Raw genomic sequence first — 15817 nt, 5'->3', positions numbered from 1 at the left:
AATGTGTGTGTGTATATACAGTCATGGCCGTAAATGTTGGCACCCCTGAAATTTTTCTAGAAAATGAAATATTTCTCACAGAAAAGGATTGCAGTAACACATGTTTTGCTATACACATGTTTTTTCCCTTTGTGTGTATTGGAATCAAACCAAAAAAGGGAGGGAAAAAGCAAATTGGACATAATGTCACACCAAACTCCAAAGATGGTCTGGACAAAATTATTGGCACCCTTAACTTAATATTTGGTTGCACACCCCTTGGAAAAAATAACTGACATCAGTCGCTTCCTAAAACCATCAATAAGCTTCTTACACCTCTCAGTCGGAATGTTAGACCAGTCTTTCTTTGCAAGCTGCTCCAGGTCTCCCTTATTGGAAGGGCGCCTTTTCCCAACAGCAATTTTAAGATCTCTCCACAGGTGTTCAATGGGATTTAGATCTGGACTCATTGCTGGCCACTTCAGAACTCCAGTGCTTTGTTGCCATCAATTTTTTGGCTCTTTTTGATGTATGTTTGGGGTCACGTATCTTGGAAGATAACCCATTTACACCCCATATCAGCTGTACACTATAGATGCCCTACAGGAGCAAAATATATACCAATTGTATTGAAATAATACATGACATGTTGTTTAGTGCATTGGATACTATATTTTCCCCATGAGGTGGTCACCTGCTTCTGGTCCCAATTCGGGCGTGCTGACTACTAAACGCTGTGACCTGGCAGTCTATAAACTATTATTGTGGTGTAAACATAGCCTACCTGCCTATATGATCCACTTACTAACTTCAGCTCCGGTTATAATCAATGAGCGGTAGCAAATAGGAATATGTAGCGTAGTTGCTGACACGCCCCCACCTCCGTGACGGCGTCGCGAGAGTGAGTGGAGCTACGCACATATACTTCCGCTCATGACCGGAAGCTGCGTCAGACGCCGGCACCCCGCCATACTAGGCGGCAAGAGCCATAGCTAGTGGCTCCCTGCGCTACATGCAGGTTGGTGCATCGCCCGCTGTCCACGCTACCGAACCATGAGTAATAATAGAGGAATGTATAAATACATCCTCTTTCTTTATCCACAGGGCGAGCACTGAACGGGCTTGTGCCTGTCCCGCTTTTTTCTTTGCAGGCCCAATGACGGCACTCCTGAAAAAATAGAGAACTAGCTACAACACATTAGTATCTGTTATTTGTGCATATCTTTCCTTCACAGGTTGGGGAACGAAATTCCCTTATGCCAAAATACATGATTACTACCTATGAAGTGTTGCCATGCTTTTCTTAACAGGTCGTAGCTAATTAATTTATAAATATTTTTATGCCCTTGAACGGCTATTTACCTACTTGTGGTGTAAACTATTTTAAATGTGAATAACCCCCCTGATGACGCCTGGCTATACAGTGAGGCAGAAACGCGTTGGTGGTTGTAATCATATGCATACTGACCCATAATCTGTCCCTGTTGGGACAATGGGCCAGTGTTGACAATTGTTAAGACTAGTACCTGTGACAATTGGGGTATAATACTACCCGACTGTCTAATGGACTAGCATCTATACCGCATATTGTATCATTAGTTTGATCCTTTTTTTCTTTTTGGGGTGCACAGGCACATTACAGTTTTGGTGACTTTTAAAAATAATCATTAAAGGTTTTATTTTAGCACACCCTGAGCACATTTATAATTTATGTTGTTCTATAATTTGATCTCTCAATGCTGGGTGATTTTGACTGCTTAGCAGGGGTCCATACAGAACCAATTACTCAATGCTGTAAACATTTCAAATCACATATCTTGGAAGACCCAAGATCTCAGATGCAAACCCAGCTTTCTTACACTGGGCTGTACAGTGCGACCCAAAATCCATTAATAATACTCAGGTTTCATGATGCACACATTCAAGGCAACCAGTGCCAGAGGCAGCAAAACAACCACAAAACATAATTGAACCTCCACCCTATTTCACTGTATGTATTGTGTTCTTTTTTTTGTAGGCCTCATTCAGTCTTCAGTAAACAGTAGAAGGATGTGCTTTACCAACAAGACGTTTTCCAAGAAGGATTTTGGCTTACTGAAGTTCATTTTGGCAAAATGTAGTCTTGCTTTTTTATGTCTCTGTGTCAACAGGGGGGTCCTCCTGGGTATCCTGCCATAGCGTTTCATTTCATGTAAATGTCGACAGATAGTTCATGCTGACACTCATGTTCCCTGAGCCTGCAGGACAGCTTGAATATCTTTGGAACTTGTTTGGGGCTGCTTATCCACGGACTATCCTGCGTTGACACCTTTAATCAATTTTTCTCTTCTGTCACAGAGATTAGCTACAGTGCCATGGGTTGCAAACTTCTTGATAATGTTGCGCTCTGTGGACAAAGGCAAATCTAGATTTCTGTTCTGGAGATGGACTTGTAACCTTGAGATTGTTGATATTTTTCCACAATTTTGGTTCTCAAGTCCTCAGACAGTTCTCTTCTCTTTCTGTTGTCCATTCTTAGTGTGGCACACACAGACACACAATGCAAAGACTAAGTGATATTCTCTCCTTTTTATCTGATTTCAGGTGTGATTTTTATATTGCCCACACCTGTTACTTGCCCCAGATGAGTTTAAAGGAGCATCACATGCTTGAAACAATCTTATTTTTCCACAATTTTGAAAGGGTGCCAATAATTTTGTCCAGACCATTTTTGGAGTTTGGTGTGACATTATGTCCAATTTGCTTTTTTTCCTCCCCTTTTTGGTTTAGTTTCAATACACAGAAAGGGAATAAACATGTGTATAGCAAAATATGTGTTACTGCAATCCTTTTCTGTGAGAAATATTTCATTTTCTTGAAAAATTTCAGGGGTGCCAACATTTACGGCCATGACTGTATGTGTGTATGTCTGTGTGTGTGTATACAGTATCTCACGTAAGTATGTACACCCTCACACCATTGTTAATGTTATGTTATTTTATCTTTTTATTAAACAACACTAAAGAAATGACACTGTAGTGAGTGCACAACCTGTGTAACAGTGTTTAATGTTGTGTCCCCTCAGTATAACTCAACACACTGTCAATAATGTCTAAATCTTGGCAACAAAAGTGAGTACACCCCTAAGTGAAAATGTTCACATTAGGTCCAAATTGTCAATATTTTGCATGGCAACCATTATTTTACAGCACTGCATTAATCCTCTTGGGCATGGAGTACACCAGAGCTTCACAGGTTGCCACTGGAGTCATCTTCCACTTCTCCATCATTACGGAGCTGGTGGACGTTATAGATTTTGCATTCCTCGCACCTTTCGTATGAGAGTGCCCCACAGATGCTCAATAAGGTTTAGGTCTGGAGACATACTTGGCCAGTCCATCACCTTTACTTTCAGGTTCTTTAGCAAAGCTGTGGTTGTCTTAAGGGTGTGTTTGGGGTTCTTATTATGTTGGAATACTGTGGCCCAGGCTCTAAAGGGAGAGGATCACAATTTGCTTCAGTATGTCACAGTACATAGTTGGCATTCATGGGTCCTTTAATGAACTGTAGCTCGCAAGTGCCAGCAGCACTCATGTAGCCCTAATGACACTGCCACCACCATGGTTGACTCTAGGCACGATATACTTGTCTTTGTACACTTGATCTGGTTTGCCACCACACACGCTTTTGAACCAAACTGGTTTATCTTGGACTTGCAAACAAAGACACAGGTCTCGGCTGCTTCCCCTCAGCTGTACGATAATCAGGAACACCACACTCTAGCTTCACACAGTCTTTAAAAAGCCGTACCTGACTCTTCCTAGGTGCTAACCACGAAAAGACATCAAATATCCGATACGAAGAAAAGAGTAGTGGAGCACTCACCAGGTATTCTTCAGTCAGAGGCTACTTTATTGTAAAAGTTCCTTACAGGTTACATGCAGGGGAGAAGGGTGGAAAGGACGCGGGGGTATACAGATCAGCGACGGGCCGTTTACGCGCCGAAGCGCTTCGTCAGCTGGACGAAGCGCTTCGGCGCGTAAATGGCCCGTCGCTGATCTGTATACCCCCGCATCCTTTCCACCCTTCTCCCCTGTATGTAACCTGTAAGGAACTTTTACATTAAAGTAGCCTCTGACTGAAGAATACCTGGTGAGCGCTCCACTAGTCTTTTCTTCGAATCGGATATTAGTTTATCTTGGTCTCATCTGACCACAGGAAAAAGTTCCAGTAATCCATGTCCTTTGTTTACTTATCTTAAGCAAACTGTTTGTGGGCTTTCTCGTGTTTCATCTAAAGAAGAGGCTTCCTTCCGTGATGACAGCCATCCAGACCTATTTGATGCAGTGTGCGCGTATGGCCTGAGCACTGACAGGCTGCCCCCCCAACTTCTTCATCCTCTCCAGCAATTCTGACAGCACTCATTTGTCTATTTTCCTAAGACAACCTCTGGATAGGACACTGAGCACATGCACTGAACTTCTTTGGTCAACAATGACAATGCCCAATCTGAGTGGAACCTGTCCCGTGAAACCACTGTATGGCCTCTCCCACCGTGCTGCAGCTCAGTTTCAGGCTCGTGGATATTTTCTTATAGCCTAGGCCATCTTTATGTAGAGGGACCTTTTCTTTGCCATGAGATGCTGTGTTGAACTTCCAGTGACCAGTATTGGAGAAAGTGAGAGTGATAACACCAAATTTAAGACATCTGCTCCCTATTCACACCTGAGACTTTAGTTGCATATCGGGGAGGGAAAATGGCTAATTTGGGCCCAGTATGGACATTTTCACTTTGTTGCCAAAGTTTAGACATTAATGGCTGTGTGTTGTTTTATTTTAAGGGAACATCAACATTAAACTAACATTAAACACTGTTATACAGGCTGTGCACTCACTACTTTACATTGTAGCAAAGTGTCATTTCTTCAGTGTTGTCACATGAAAAGATAAAATCTGAAACCATTGCCTGAAAATGCCATGAGGTTGTGTATCAAATATTAGTGTTTAAAATATGACAGCTGTTAATAACGTTGTGGAAATCACAGATGCATTTATGTATTATTGAGCTCCTTTTTATGTAATTGCAGACAGAGAAACCAATATTTCCATGACTCCTCCACAATTGTGCGTGGCAGCTGTCTTTTTCTAGAGCGCTGAAAAGTGTATATGAAGTGTATTTATTAAAGGCTATAGATACCTTTTTGAATGCATTTTTTATTACTGCCTATAAAAAATTCCCAGCTCTGCAGCCTGTATGTTTTCACCTATAGTGCATGCTGCTCCATCTCATTTTGAGTGAAATCTGTCAAAAGAGGTGCTTGATGGCTTGGTCTCCAGCTCCTCTCTCTCTCTCCTTATAGAACAATGTTCTAAGGTGAGTTATAAACAGATGAAGGGTTAATAAACTGTAAAAACTACAGTGTGATAGTAAAAAGTTAGCCTTTAAATACACCTATGGTTTATTTTTATTTGTACAGGTTATAAAATATATAGTTAAGTTTATTTTTACAGGCCTATGTTTTGCATGAAGCCCGTTTTTATTTACACACCTCCCTTCTCTCTTGCACGATAACCTTTTATTATATGATTTGACTGTGAACATTGCAGAGTTTACAAAATATACAGGGTGGGCCATTTATATGGATACACCTTAATAAAATGGGAATGGTTTGTGATATTAACTTCCTGTTTGTGGCACATTAGTATATGTGAGGGGGGAAACTTTTCAAGAAACATACGGATACTGGAAGCCTGTGCTAGCATTTCTCCTGCGGTGTTCCTATCAGTGTGTGAAGAGTGGGAGAAGAGGGTTGCATTGACAATCCAACACAATGGGCAGCACATTGACCACATTTTATAAGTGGTCAGAAACTTGTAAATAACTCATGAAAGAATAAAGTTACGTTAAAACCAAGCACATCATTGCTTTTCTTGTGAAATTCCCAATACGTTTGATATGTCACATGACCCTCTTCCTATTGAAAAAACTAAAGTTGGATTCAAAATGGCCGACTTCAAAATGGCCACCATGGTCACCACCCATCTTGAAAAGTTTCTCCCCTCACATATACTAATGTTCCACAAACAGGAAGTTAATATCGCCAACCATTCCCATTTTATTAAGGTGTAGCCATATAAATGGCCCAACCTGTATATAAAATTCTACATATAATTTGCCCAGTAGAAATGATCACCTAAAAATACAATTATCCTAGCCATTCAACGAGTATTACTATTGTCATATAGTAGAGATTTAAAAAAAGAGAAGTTATGTTTATAGCAATTGGAAAATAGTAGTTTTAGTGGAGACCTCTTCCAGTAGACAAACGGATGCAGTGGTCAGTATCTATGTATGAGGATTTAATCAAGTAAAGTAGCGAAGTATGAAGATGTTATCCCTGGGGACCTGTAATTTCTAATGCTTATTCTGTGAACATTCTCAATTCTATTGTTTATGTTGCAGGAATTCTGCTGTATTACTTCCAAAAAATACTGAGACTTTAAGATCTAGAAATTGTTTTTTTGAATTGAATGTATCAAATAGTTTTTTTTGCTTTTGTTTATACTGAAATAGAAACATGTTCTTTCTTTTCTGTTTTCGTTGTTGTGCCTTATTATGGGGGCTGTCATATCGCCTGGGCTGCTTCATTTAGAGATATGCTTTACATTATGCCCCATGGACATAGGCATAATAGACTGCAGGAGACACCATTCACTTGTATGGGAGAGTATTCTAGACATGCTTTGTGACCAGTGCAGAAAGGGAGGAGGCTAAGTATCTAATATAAACACTTGTGTCACCTTTCACTGAACTCCTGCCTTTGATGATAAGAAGGGACAGCTGAAAAGGGCTCTCTACAAAATAGAAAGTGTTAGCTTATTATTAGGCTTAGTGGCCAGAATGAAAACTGAAAAAAATCTGAAAAATTTTAGAATACATATGGTACAATGGACATTTTGAAGAAAAAACACAAATTCTTAAATATGATTACCATAAAAAAGTTGATTTAAACATTTATTGGTGACACATTAAATAGGTAAAACAGAAGGGGATAATCTTTATGTCCTGTGGAAATTCATGTGATATTTGGTCTGTTACATTTATAAGCTATATGCTTGAGGCATTGCCCCAGATGTGCAGGACACTCTAAAGTCTTGAAATCAAGTTCCATGCTTGAACATATTTGTATGTGAGGGTAGCTCTATACACCTTTCTAACATTCACAGAGTTCAGTACATACAGTACACTTTTATTAGCCTTTATTATAATAATGTTTTATTATAAGTAGGGATGTCCCGATACCATTTTTTTAAGACTGAGTATGAGTACCGATACTTTAATTCTAGTACTCGCTAATACCAAGTACAAGTACTTTTATATTAAAGGGAATCTGACAGCAGGGTGACCCGGTTTCTGGCGCTGTTTACCGTATGATATGTGGGTTCCTTGTTGTGTACAATGGAGGCGGCTCCTGTAGTATGCCAAGATTTCTCTCTTCTCCATTGGACAGAACAGGGAATTTGCATTGGCGTCGAGACCAATGTCTCCGGAGCGATTGGCAGACCGCAGCCCCCCCCCCCCCCCATGTAGACAATGCCCCCTTGTAAACAGCAGCAGCCCCCCCTTGTAAACAGCCCCCCCCCTTGTAGACAGTGCCCCCTTGTAAACAGCAGCAGCCCCCCCTTGTAGACAGTGCCCCCCTTGTAGACAGTGCCCCCTTGTAAACAGCAGCAGCCCCCCTTGTAGACAATGCTCCCTTGTAAACAGCAGCAGCCCCCCCCCTTGTAGACAGTGCCCCCTTGTAAACTGCAGCAGCCCCCCCATTGTAAACAGTGCCCCCTTGTAAACAGCAGCAGCCCCCCCTTGTAGACAGTGCCCCCTTATAAACAGCAGCAGTCCCCCTTGTAGACAGTGCCCCCTTGTAAACAGCAGCAGCCCCCCCTTGTAAACAGTTCCCCCTTGTAAACAGCAGCAGCCCCCCCTTGTAGACAGTGCCCCCTGATAAACAGCAGCAGCCCCCCTTGTAGACAGTGCCCACTTGTAAACAGCAGCAGCCCCCCTTGTAGACAGTGCCCCCTTGTAAACAGCAGCAGCCCCCCCCTTGTAAACAGTGCCCCATTGTAAACAGCAGCAGCCCCCCCCTTGTAGACCGCCCCCCCCCCTTGTAAACAGTGCCCCCTTGTAAACAGCAGCAGCCCCCCTCCCCCGTAGTTGCTCACCTGCAGTTGCTGCCCGCATCCCCGAATCATAGCCTCCTATGGATGAGCATGTGACATACACGTCATTCCTCCTTCCTCCGTAGCGTTACGCTGGGCGCAGGGGAGGAGGTGGAGTGACGTGTGTGTCAAATGTTCCTCCATAGGACGCCATGATGTGGATGGCGGAACGGGGATGCGGATGGCAGGACGGGGATGCGGACGGCAGAATGGGGATGCGGACGGCAGGACGGGGATGCAGACGGCAGAACGGGGATGCGGACGGCAGGATGGGGATGTGGCCTCAGTGCAGCAGGTATCTGCCTTGGTATCGGGGACATAAAACGAGTCCCCGATACCATGAAAATGCCGGGTATCGGCCCCGATACCAATACTAGTATCGGTATCGGGACATCCCTAATTATAAGTCAATTTTAGTTTTACATATATATATATATATATATATATATATAGATAGATAGATAGATAGATAGATAGATAGATAGATTCTCTAAAACCCATTTTTTTAATTGTTTACTTTGCCTTGTTTGTCATTTTAACATTCTGAACATTTTCCCCGTAAAATATATTGTCACTGTCTGTGCCATAACTCCTCTAGCTATCATCTTCAGGTACTTGGTATTGTCTCAACTCCTTTGCATCCATTGGAATTGTCTATACAACCACAATTGAAATGTCAGGTCCAGTTGTGTTCTAATCTTTTTCCACTGAATAAGCTTTGTTGACTTGAACAGAAAAAGGCAGGACTTTATTAAAAAGCTCTCTCTATAGTAAAGTGTATGTCTGTATTAAATTCACCTAACTCCCAGTTGGCACACAAGCCCTTTTGAAAAGGTTTCCACGTTACAACTGTGAACAAATGCTTTAATTGTTAATGCAGCAAAATACAGTACTACTTTATTGCTATACACTATTTATTTTTTATTATGTGTCTAGGGAATGTAAAAGTCCCTGTTTTTGTGTTGTGTCAAAATACTTTTTACTTAGATGTGTATTCTACCATTTTATGGCATGTATCTGTGAAATCCTTTTTTTTGTGTCTATTAAGGGAGATGAAATGCACTTTTTCTTCTATTAGTTTCTAAATTGGTGTGCCAGTGAGCCCATTTCTTGTGCAGTCCATTTATTGTGCTTGTTAGCGGTAATATCTTATCATTCAATAGAGGGCTTCTATCTTCATTGTGGTCTGTTAAGAAGAGTTCTAGCTCTCCATCAGCCACCCAGTGCTGGATGCAGCACAGCATATTATCTGCTTGCCTATCAGTTGTAGAGCTTTGTTTTCTACGATATTGTATTTTTTTTTCATAATTTCAGTTGTAGTGAAATAATTTTTTCCGCCTCAACTGTAACTTTAGTGACATTAAAACATGGACGATTCAGAGGTCACTGAGGGTCTGAAACTCTCATTTAAAGGGGTACTCTGGCCCCAAGACATCCTATCCCCTATCCAAAGGATAGGGGATAAAATGTCTGATCATGGGGGTTCCGCCGCTGGGGACCCCCGCAATCTAGCATGCAGCACCCACCTGTAAGCACAGCAGGAAGCGCTGGAAGCTCTGTGTTATGTCTCCCGACCACGGGGACAGAGTATAGTGACATCACCACTCCGCCCCCGTGTAATGTCACGCCCTGCCCCCTCAATGCTTACAAGTGGGTGCTGCATGCTAGATTGCGGGGGTCCCCAGCAGCGGGACCCCCGCGATCAGACATCTTATCCCCTATCCTTTGGGGCCGGAGTATCCCTTTTAAGAATTTTTTTTGGCTAAAAATCTAAAGAAGATAGAATGCTTTAGGTGACCCTCACTTATGGTAGGTCGGGATTCAACTGCACTCGGAGGATTTAGTCTTTCCAACTTTTTTCAGTTTATTTAAAGCCTTCCTAAATTGTGGTCTCAGGTTGAGGTTTGTGAACATTTATAATCCTTTCTGGCAGAAGTAAATCACAGAGGTTTCTTTAGAGCTATTTCCCATTGCTTATTATAGGATATAGTATATTTATAATTTATTTAAACCTGCCTGTAGCCATCATTTTATTCTACAGAATATGAACTGGCACACATGACAAAGATGCATTGCTTTACTAGTTGCAAGCAGGTTTCATATAACTATGTAACTGAATCTATATATACTTAAAGGGGTTGTTTGGGTTTTAATAACTTTTCACCCTGGTGCCCATAATGGCAAGTTGATCACAGGGGGCGTGGCTTTTTCATGTCTTCCTTGACAAGCCAGTCCCCTGATGATGTGTGCGGTCCAGGTGTACGTAACGCCACACTGCCGTACAAGGCATCCCTTGCTGTCACGTGATCTCAGCAGCCTGAATACATTGGTAGACACATTGAATTTAGGTACAGGGGTATGTACAGCTGGACTGCACACTTCACACTTCAGCTCGAGCTGAACAGTATCCTGGGAAAGGCTTGAGACAACAGTCCTACACAGACCAGAGGAATGCTGAACCTGGGGGAACCGTGAAATCATGAAAGAGGTTGATCCATTCCACACATGTAATGCAAGTAAAGCACTTAACACATAACTTGATATCACAGGCACAATAGTGAAAAGTTATTAAAGAGTACCTGTCAGCAAACTAAACTTGTAATATATTGTTCCTATAATGTAATTATAAGACACTTTGCTAATTACTTGCTGTTAAAATTCTCAACCTTTATATGTTTTTAATGTGATTGAAAAAACGTCCACTAGGTGGCTCTGTTCGGTTCAGGCAACTGATAAGTTGCCTGATCGTGCAGGGCCCTGCCGCTTGGGACCCTCGCGATCTCGCACGCAGCACCCTGCTCTCATCAGGCCCCGGAGCAAACATCCGCTCCCGGTGTGATGACGGGACCAGTGATCGTGACGTCACAGCTCCGCCCCCGTGTGACGTCATGCTCTGCCCCTTAATGCAAGTCTATGGCAGGGGGCGAGACAGCTGTGACGTCACATGGGGCGGAGCTGTGACGTCACATGGGGGCGGAGCCATGATGTCACGATACTCCGGCCCCGTGATCGGCAGTCATGAGACCTGGAGCGATGTTCGCTCCAGGGCCTGATGAGAGCGGGGTGCTGCGTGCAAGATCGCGGGGGTCCCCAGCGGCAGGGCCCTGCGCGATCAGGCAACTTATCCCCTATCCTTTAGATAGGGGATAAGTTGTCAGCACGGTAGTACCCCTTTAAGTCAACTCAAGGACAACATTCAGGTGGTTATGGGGTGGCTTGACCGGAATGAAACATCTTTCTGCATTACTTATTGTCTCAATAACCATATATCTGTATTAATAAAAGGACCTCTGTAGCAATCAGATGTTGGAGGATACAGCAAGAGATTACTGTCTCACAGCCATTCTTAACGTTTATACGTACTCCTGAAGTTTACTATACAGTTCATTTAGTTTACTAATGTACAGTAAGTGACCGTAAAAGAGCTTATTCTCATCTTCCAACTGCTTACATAGAGGATCAGCTATATTAAAGAATTATTGTAAATAATTCAGTGCAATAAAAGTGTTCTGATTCTATAAAATGTTATATTTTTAAAATATCTTAATATGAGTTAGTTTTTATTCATGACATTGACACTGTAAGGCAAAGAACTGGAGCTCAGCATATATATGCAAAGATATTGAAATATTTTTCTTTCTTCTAGGTGTCCTTTATCATTACATTCCCTGTCAGATAAAGTAAGGCATTCTATAGAAGATGATGATTGTGAATACAAAATACCATCCTCACACCCTGTATCCTCAAGACCATTGCCTCTCCATTGTCATAGTGTAAAACCCTTTTCTAGGTAAGAACATTAAAGTGCAATTTTATTTTAATTATTTGAAATTTATTGTAGAAGTACAAAATAGCCAGTCCTAGAGGTCTAAAAATAAAAGTTTAATTTTTATAATTTATTAATTAACCCCCTTAAGGACACAACGCTTGGGCTCAGCCATGTGAGAGCTGTTTTTTGTGGGACCAATTGTACTTTGTAGCGATACCTTTTATTACGAAAAATATTGTTTTAGGGGTTAAAGTGCACTTTAAGGTAAAACTGACATGTTAGTTTAATTTTGTAGGTCAGTCGAATTACAACAATAGGTTTTAGAGGACCTTTTAAAGCAATCATTAGATTGCTTATACTTTATCAATGCTATGCTATTGCAAAGTATAGATCAGTCAGATAAGCACTCTGCTAGAACAGCCTGCCTTAGGAAGGCTTTATTAGCAAATCAACCCGTGGTCAGCACAGATACCTTTTAGAAGGCCTCTGGCTGCCATGGAGGCTAAACGGCACATTCGGGGGGTTGCCAATTGGACAGATGACAGGTGCTGTTTCGTCACTAATCTTGCTTCATGGTAGAATAGTAAAAGCATGCATGTATGGTCATAAATTATTCCATGATTATATATTCTTTTTAAATGGGTAGTTGCATTTAACTTGTTACTTTACAATTTTTGTGAAGTTGTTTTCCTAGGCCCCCCTCCATGTTTTAACCTGTTAAGGACAAAGGGCGTACAGGAACGCCCTTGCATCCTGGTACTTAACCCCTTAAGGAACGGGGTTTTTTCCGTTTTTGCATTTTCGTTTCTTGCTCCTTGCCTTTAAAAAATCATAACTCTTTCAATTTTGCACCTAAAAATCCATATGATGGCTTATTTTTTGCGCCACCAATTCTACTTTGTAATGACATCAGTCATTTTGCCCAAAAATCTACGGTGAAACGGAAAAAAAAATCATTTATGCGACAAAATTGGAAAAAAAATGCCGTTTTGTAATTTTGGGGGCTTCCGTTTCTACGTAGTACTTTTTTCGGTAAAAATGACACATTATCTTCTGTAGGTCCATACGATTAAAATGATACCCTACTTATATAGGTTTGATTTTGTCGGACTTCTGGAAAAAATCATAACTACATGCAGGAAAATTAATACGTTTAAAATTGTCATCTTCTGACCCCTATAACTTTTTTATTTTTCCGTATATGGGGCGGTTTGAGGGCTAATTTTTTGCGCCGTGATCTGAAGTTTTTAACGGTACCATTTTTGCATTGATAGGATTGATGCACTATTTTGGATTTTGGAATTTTTTTACGCGCACGCCATTGACCGAGCGGTTTAATTAATTATATATTTTTATAATTTGGACATTTCCGCACGCGGTGATACCATATATGTTTATTTTTATTTTTATTTACACTGTGTTTTTTTTTATTGGAAAAGGGGGGTGATTCAAACTTTTAATAGGGGAGGAGTTAAATGATCTTTATTCACTTTTTTTTTTTCACTTTTTTTTTTTGCAGTGTTATAGGTCCCATAGGGACCTATAACACTGCACACACTGATCTTCATCATTGATCACTGGTTTCTCATAAGAAACCAGTGATCAACGATTCTGCCGCATGATCTGAATCTCAGGCACTGAGCAGTCATTCGGCGAACGGACAGCGAGGAGGCAGGTAGGGGCCCTCCCGCTGTCCTGTCAGCTGTTTGGGATGCCGCGATTAGCCGCGGCTATCTCGAACAGCCCGACTGAGCTAGCCGGCCACTTTCGGTTTCGCTTTTAGCCGCGCGGCTCAGCTCTGAGCGCGCGGCTAAAGGGTTAATAGCACTACTAGAGGTGGGTCCCGGCTTCACTATGACGCCGGGCCCGCCGTGACATGACGCGGGGTTACTGTGTAACCCCGCGTTATATCAGGAGAGCAGGACCAAGGCGTACCTGTACGCCCTTGGTCCTTAAGGGGTTAAGGACCAAGGGCTTACATGTATACCCTGAATCCTTAAATGGTTTTTGCTATTGCACTCTTTATGGTAAATAAAACATATTTCTAATATACTTTGTTTAAAAAAAAAAATTTCTATGTTTTATTTGTGCTTAAAAAAGCTCAAGAGCACATTTTCCCCTATCTCATACACAGACTTTGGACCGAAGCCCAAACACAGGAAGTGCAGTCTGGATTGCTGAGGAGGAGGTGTCCAGCCAACAGCATATGGCACTTAAGTGTGAGAGGAGCTATGATTGGATGAGGCTGGACACACACCCCTCAGCACTCCAGGCTGCACTTCGTGTGTTTGGGCGTCGGTCCAAAGTCTATGTATGAGATGGGGGGGAAAATGTGCTCTTGAGCTTTTTTAAGCACAAATAAAACATAGAAAACTTCTTTTTTTTTTTAAACAAAGTATATTAGAAATATTTTGTATTTACCATAAGGAGTGCAATAGCAAAAAATTTTTTTAATGAGAGTTACCATTTAAAGAGTACCTCTCAGGATCTTGATAAATTTTATAATCCTCCCAGTTCACTGCCCCCATCATGATAAACCACCCCTGCCATTATTTTTATTATCTGTTAGTTTTCTACCTTGATATTGTTCTGTGTTTTCTGTCTAACAGACTGGGAAGTGGCGTTACCCAGCAGGCTGTGACATCATCTGAAGCCATACATGGGAGAACTTCCTTACTCACTCAGCCCCCAACCCAGAACAGTTTAGTGTGTGAGATGAACTCTGATTGGATAAGGCTGCACACATCCCCCTCACCATTTCCTGCTTTTGAACTTCTGTCAGGCCAGCAGAAGTCCAAAGTCTGTGCAAAAGATGGGGGAAAATGTGCTCTGGACAAGTATGGAGACTAGGGATCGACCGATATCGATTTTTTAGGGCCGATACCGATAATCTGTCACCTTTCAGGCCGATAGCCGATAACTTGTACCGATATTCCGGTATAAGTTATCGGCTATTTCAACCCCACCCTCCCGGCGGGGCAGAAGCCGTTGCAGCTCAATGATTTAAAGCTGGCACTTTAAATCAATGAACTGCAGCTGCTTTTGTGGTGCCAGAGACCGCCGCCGCCACCCGCTTCTCTCCCCCTGCCTGTCCTGAGTCTAACCACCACAGTTGCCCCATCGCCTCCCCCCCCATCCTCTGCCCACATACTGCCGCCGCTGCCCCATTGCCTCCCCCCATCCTCTGGCCACATGCCGCTGCCCCATCGCCTTCCCCCCATCCTCTGCCCACATACCGCCGCTGCCCCATCGCCTCCCCCCATCCCCGGTGTTATAATTACCTGTTCCCGGGGGTCCGCGATCCTTCTGGCTCCGTCGGCGTACTGACGGGGACGTCGCGTTGGGGACGTCACTCGTCATTACGCAGCGCGCAGGAGCCAGAAGGATCGCGGACCCCCGGGAACAGGTAATTATAACACCGTGGATGGGGGTAGGCAGCGGGGGCGATAGGCAGGGCGGGGAGCCTGGTATTATCGGCATATCGGCAAGGTAATTGCCGATACCGATAATGTCCAAAATCACGATTATCGGCCGATTATATCGGCCAAACCGATAATCGGTCGATCCGTAATGGAGACCTAGTGGCAGCTTTTTTAAACACAAATAAAACATAGAAAAGTTCCTTTTTTTTTTTTTTTTTAAACAAAGAACATTAGACAGATTTTTTTATTTACCATAAGGAATGCAATAGCAAATGTTTAGTTTTAATCAGAGTGCCCATTTAAGTGGCTTTGAAGCGAGCGCAGGAGTTGTGTTCACTTCAGAGCAGTGAGTGTCGGCTACTATCAGTAGCCTCACACTTACTGCTTATGCTGGGCAGCGGTGATCCCGCCGCTGCCTGGCATTTAACCTTTTAGACACCGTGATCAATGC

The 15817-nt window shown here is 42.5% G+C and overlaps 1 protein-coding gene across 6 annotated transcripts in view; it reads left to right on the top strand.

Annotated features, from left to right (window-relative positions):
- CBLB (Cbl proto-oncogene B) overlaps nt 1-15817 on the top strand; it is a 207124-nt gene that overhangs the window by 162744 nt on the left and 28563 nt on the right. For all 6 annotated transcript variants that reach the window (XM_056556288.1, XM_056556287.1, XM_056556292.1 and 3 more), the window contains one exon: nt 11822-11965. In XM_056556288.1, the coding sequence (XP_056412263.1) occupies nt 11822-11965 (144 nt within the window). The remainder of the gene's footprint in view (nt 1-11821; nt 11966-15817) is intronic.

The sequence above is a fragment of the Hyla sarda genome, chromosome 2 (genome assembly GCF_029499605.1).
Source record: "Hyla sarda isolate aHylSar1 chromosome 2, aHylSar1.hap1, whole genome shotgun sequence".
Lineage (NCBI taxonomy): Eukaryota > Metazoa > Chordata > Amphibia > Anura > Hylidae > Hyla > Hyla sarda.
Note: the sequence above shows the minus strand (reverse complement) of the source record. Positions and strands in the feature narration are given on the sequence as shown.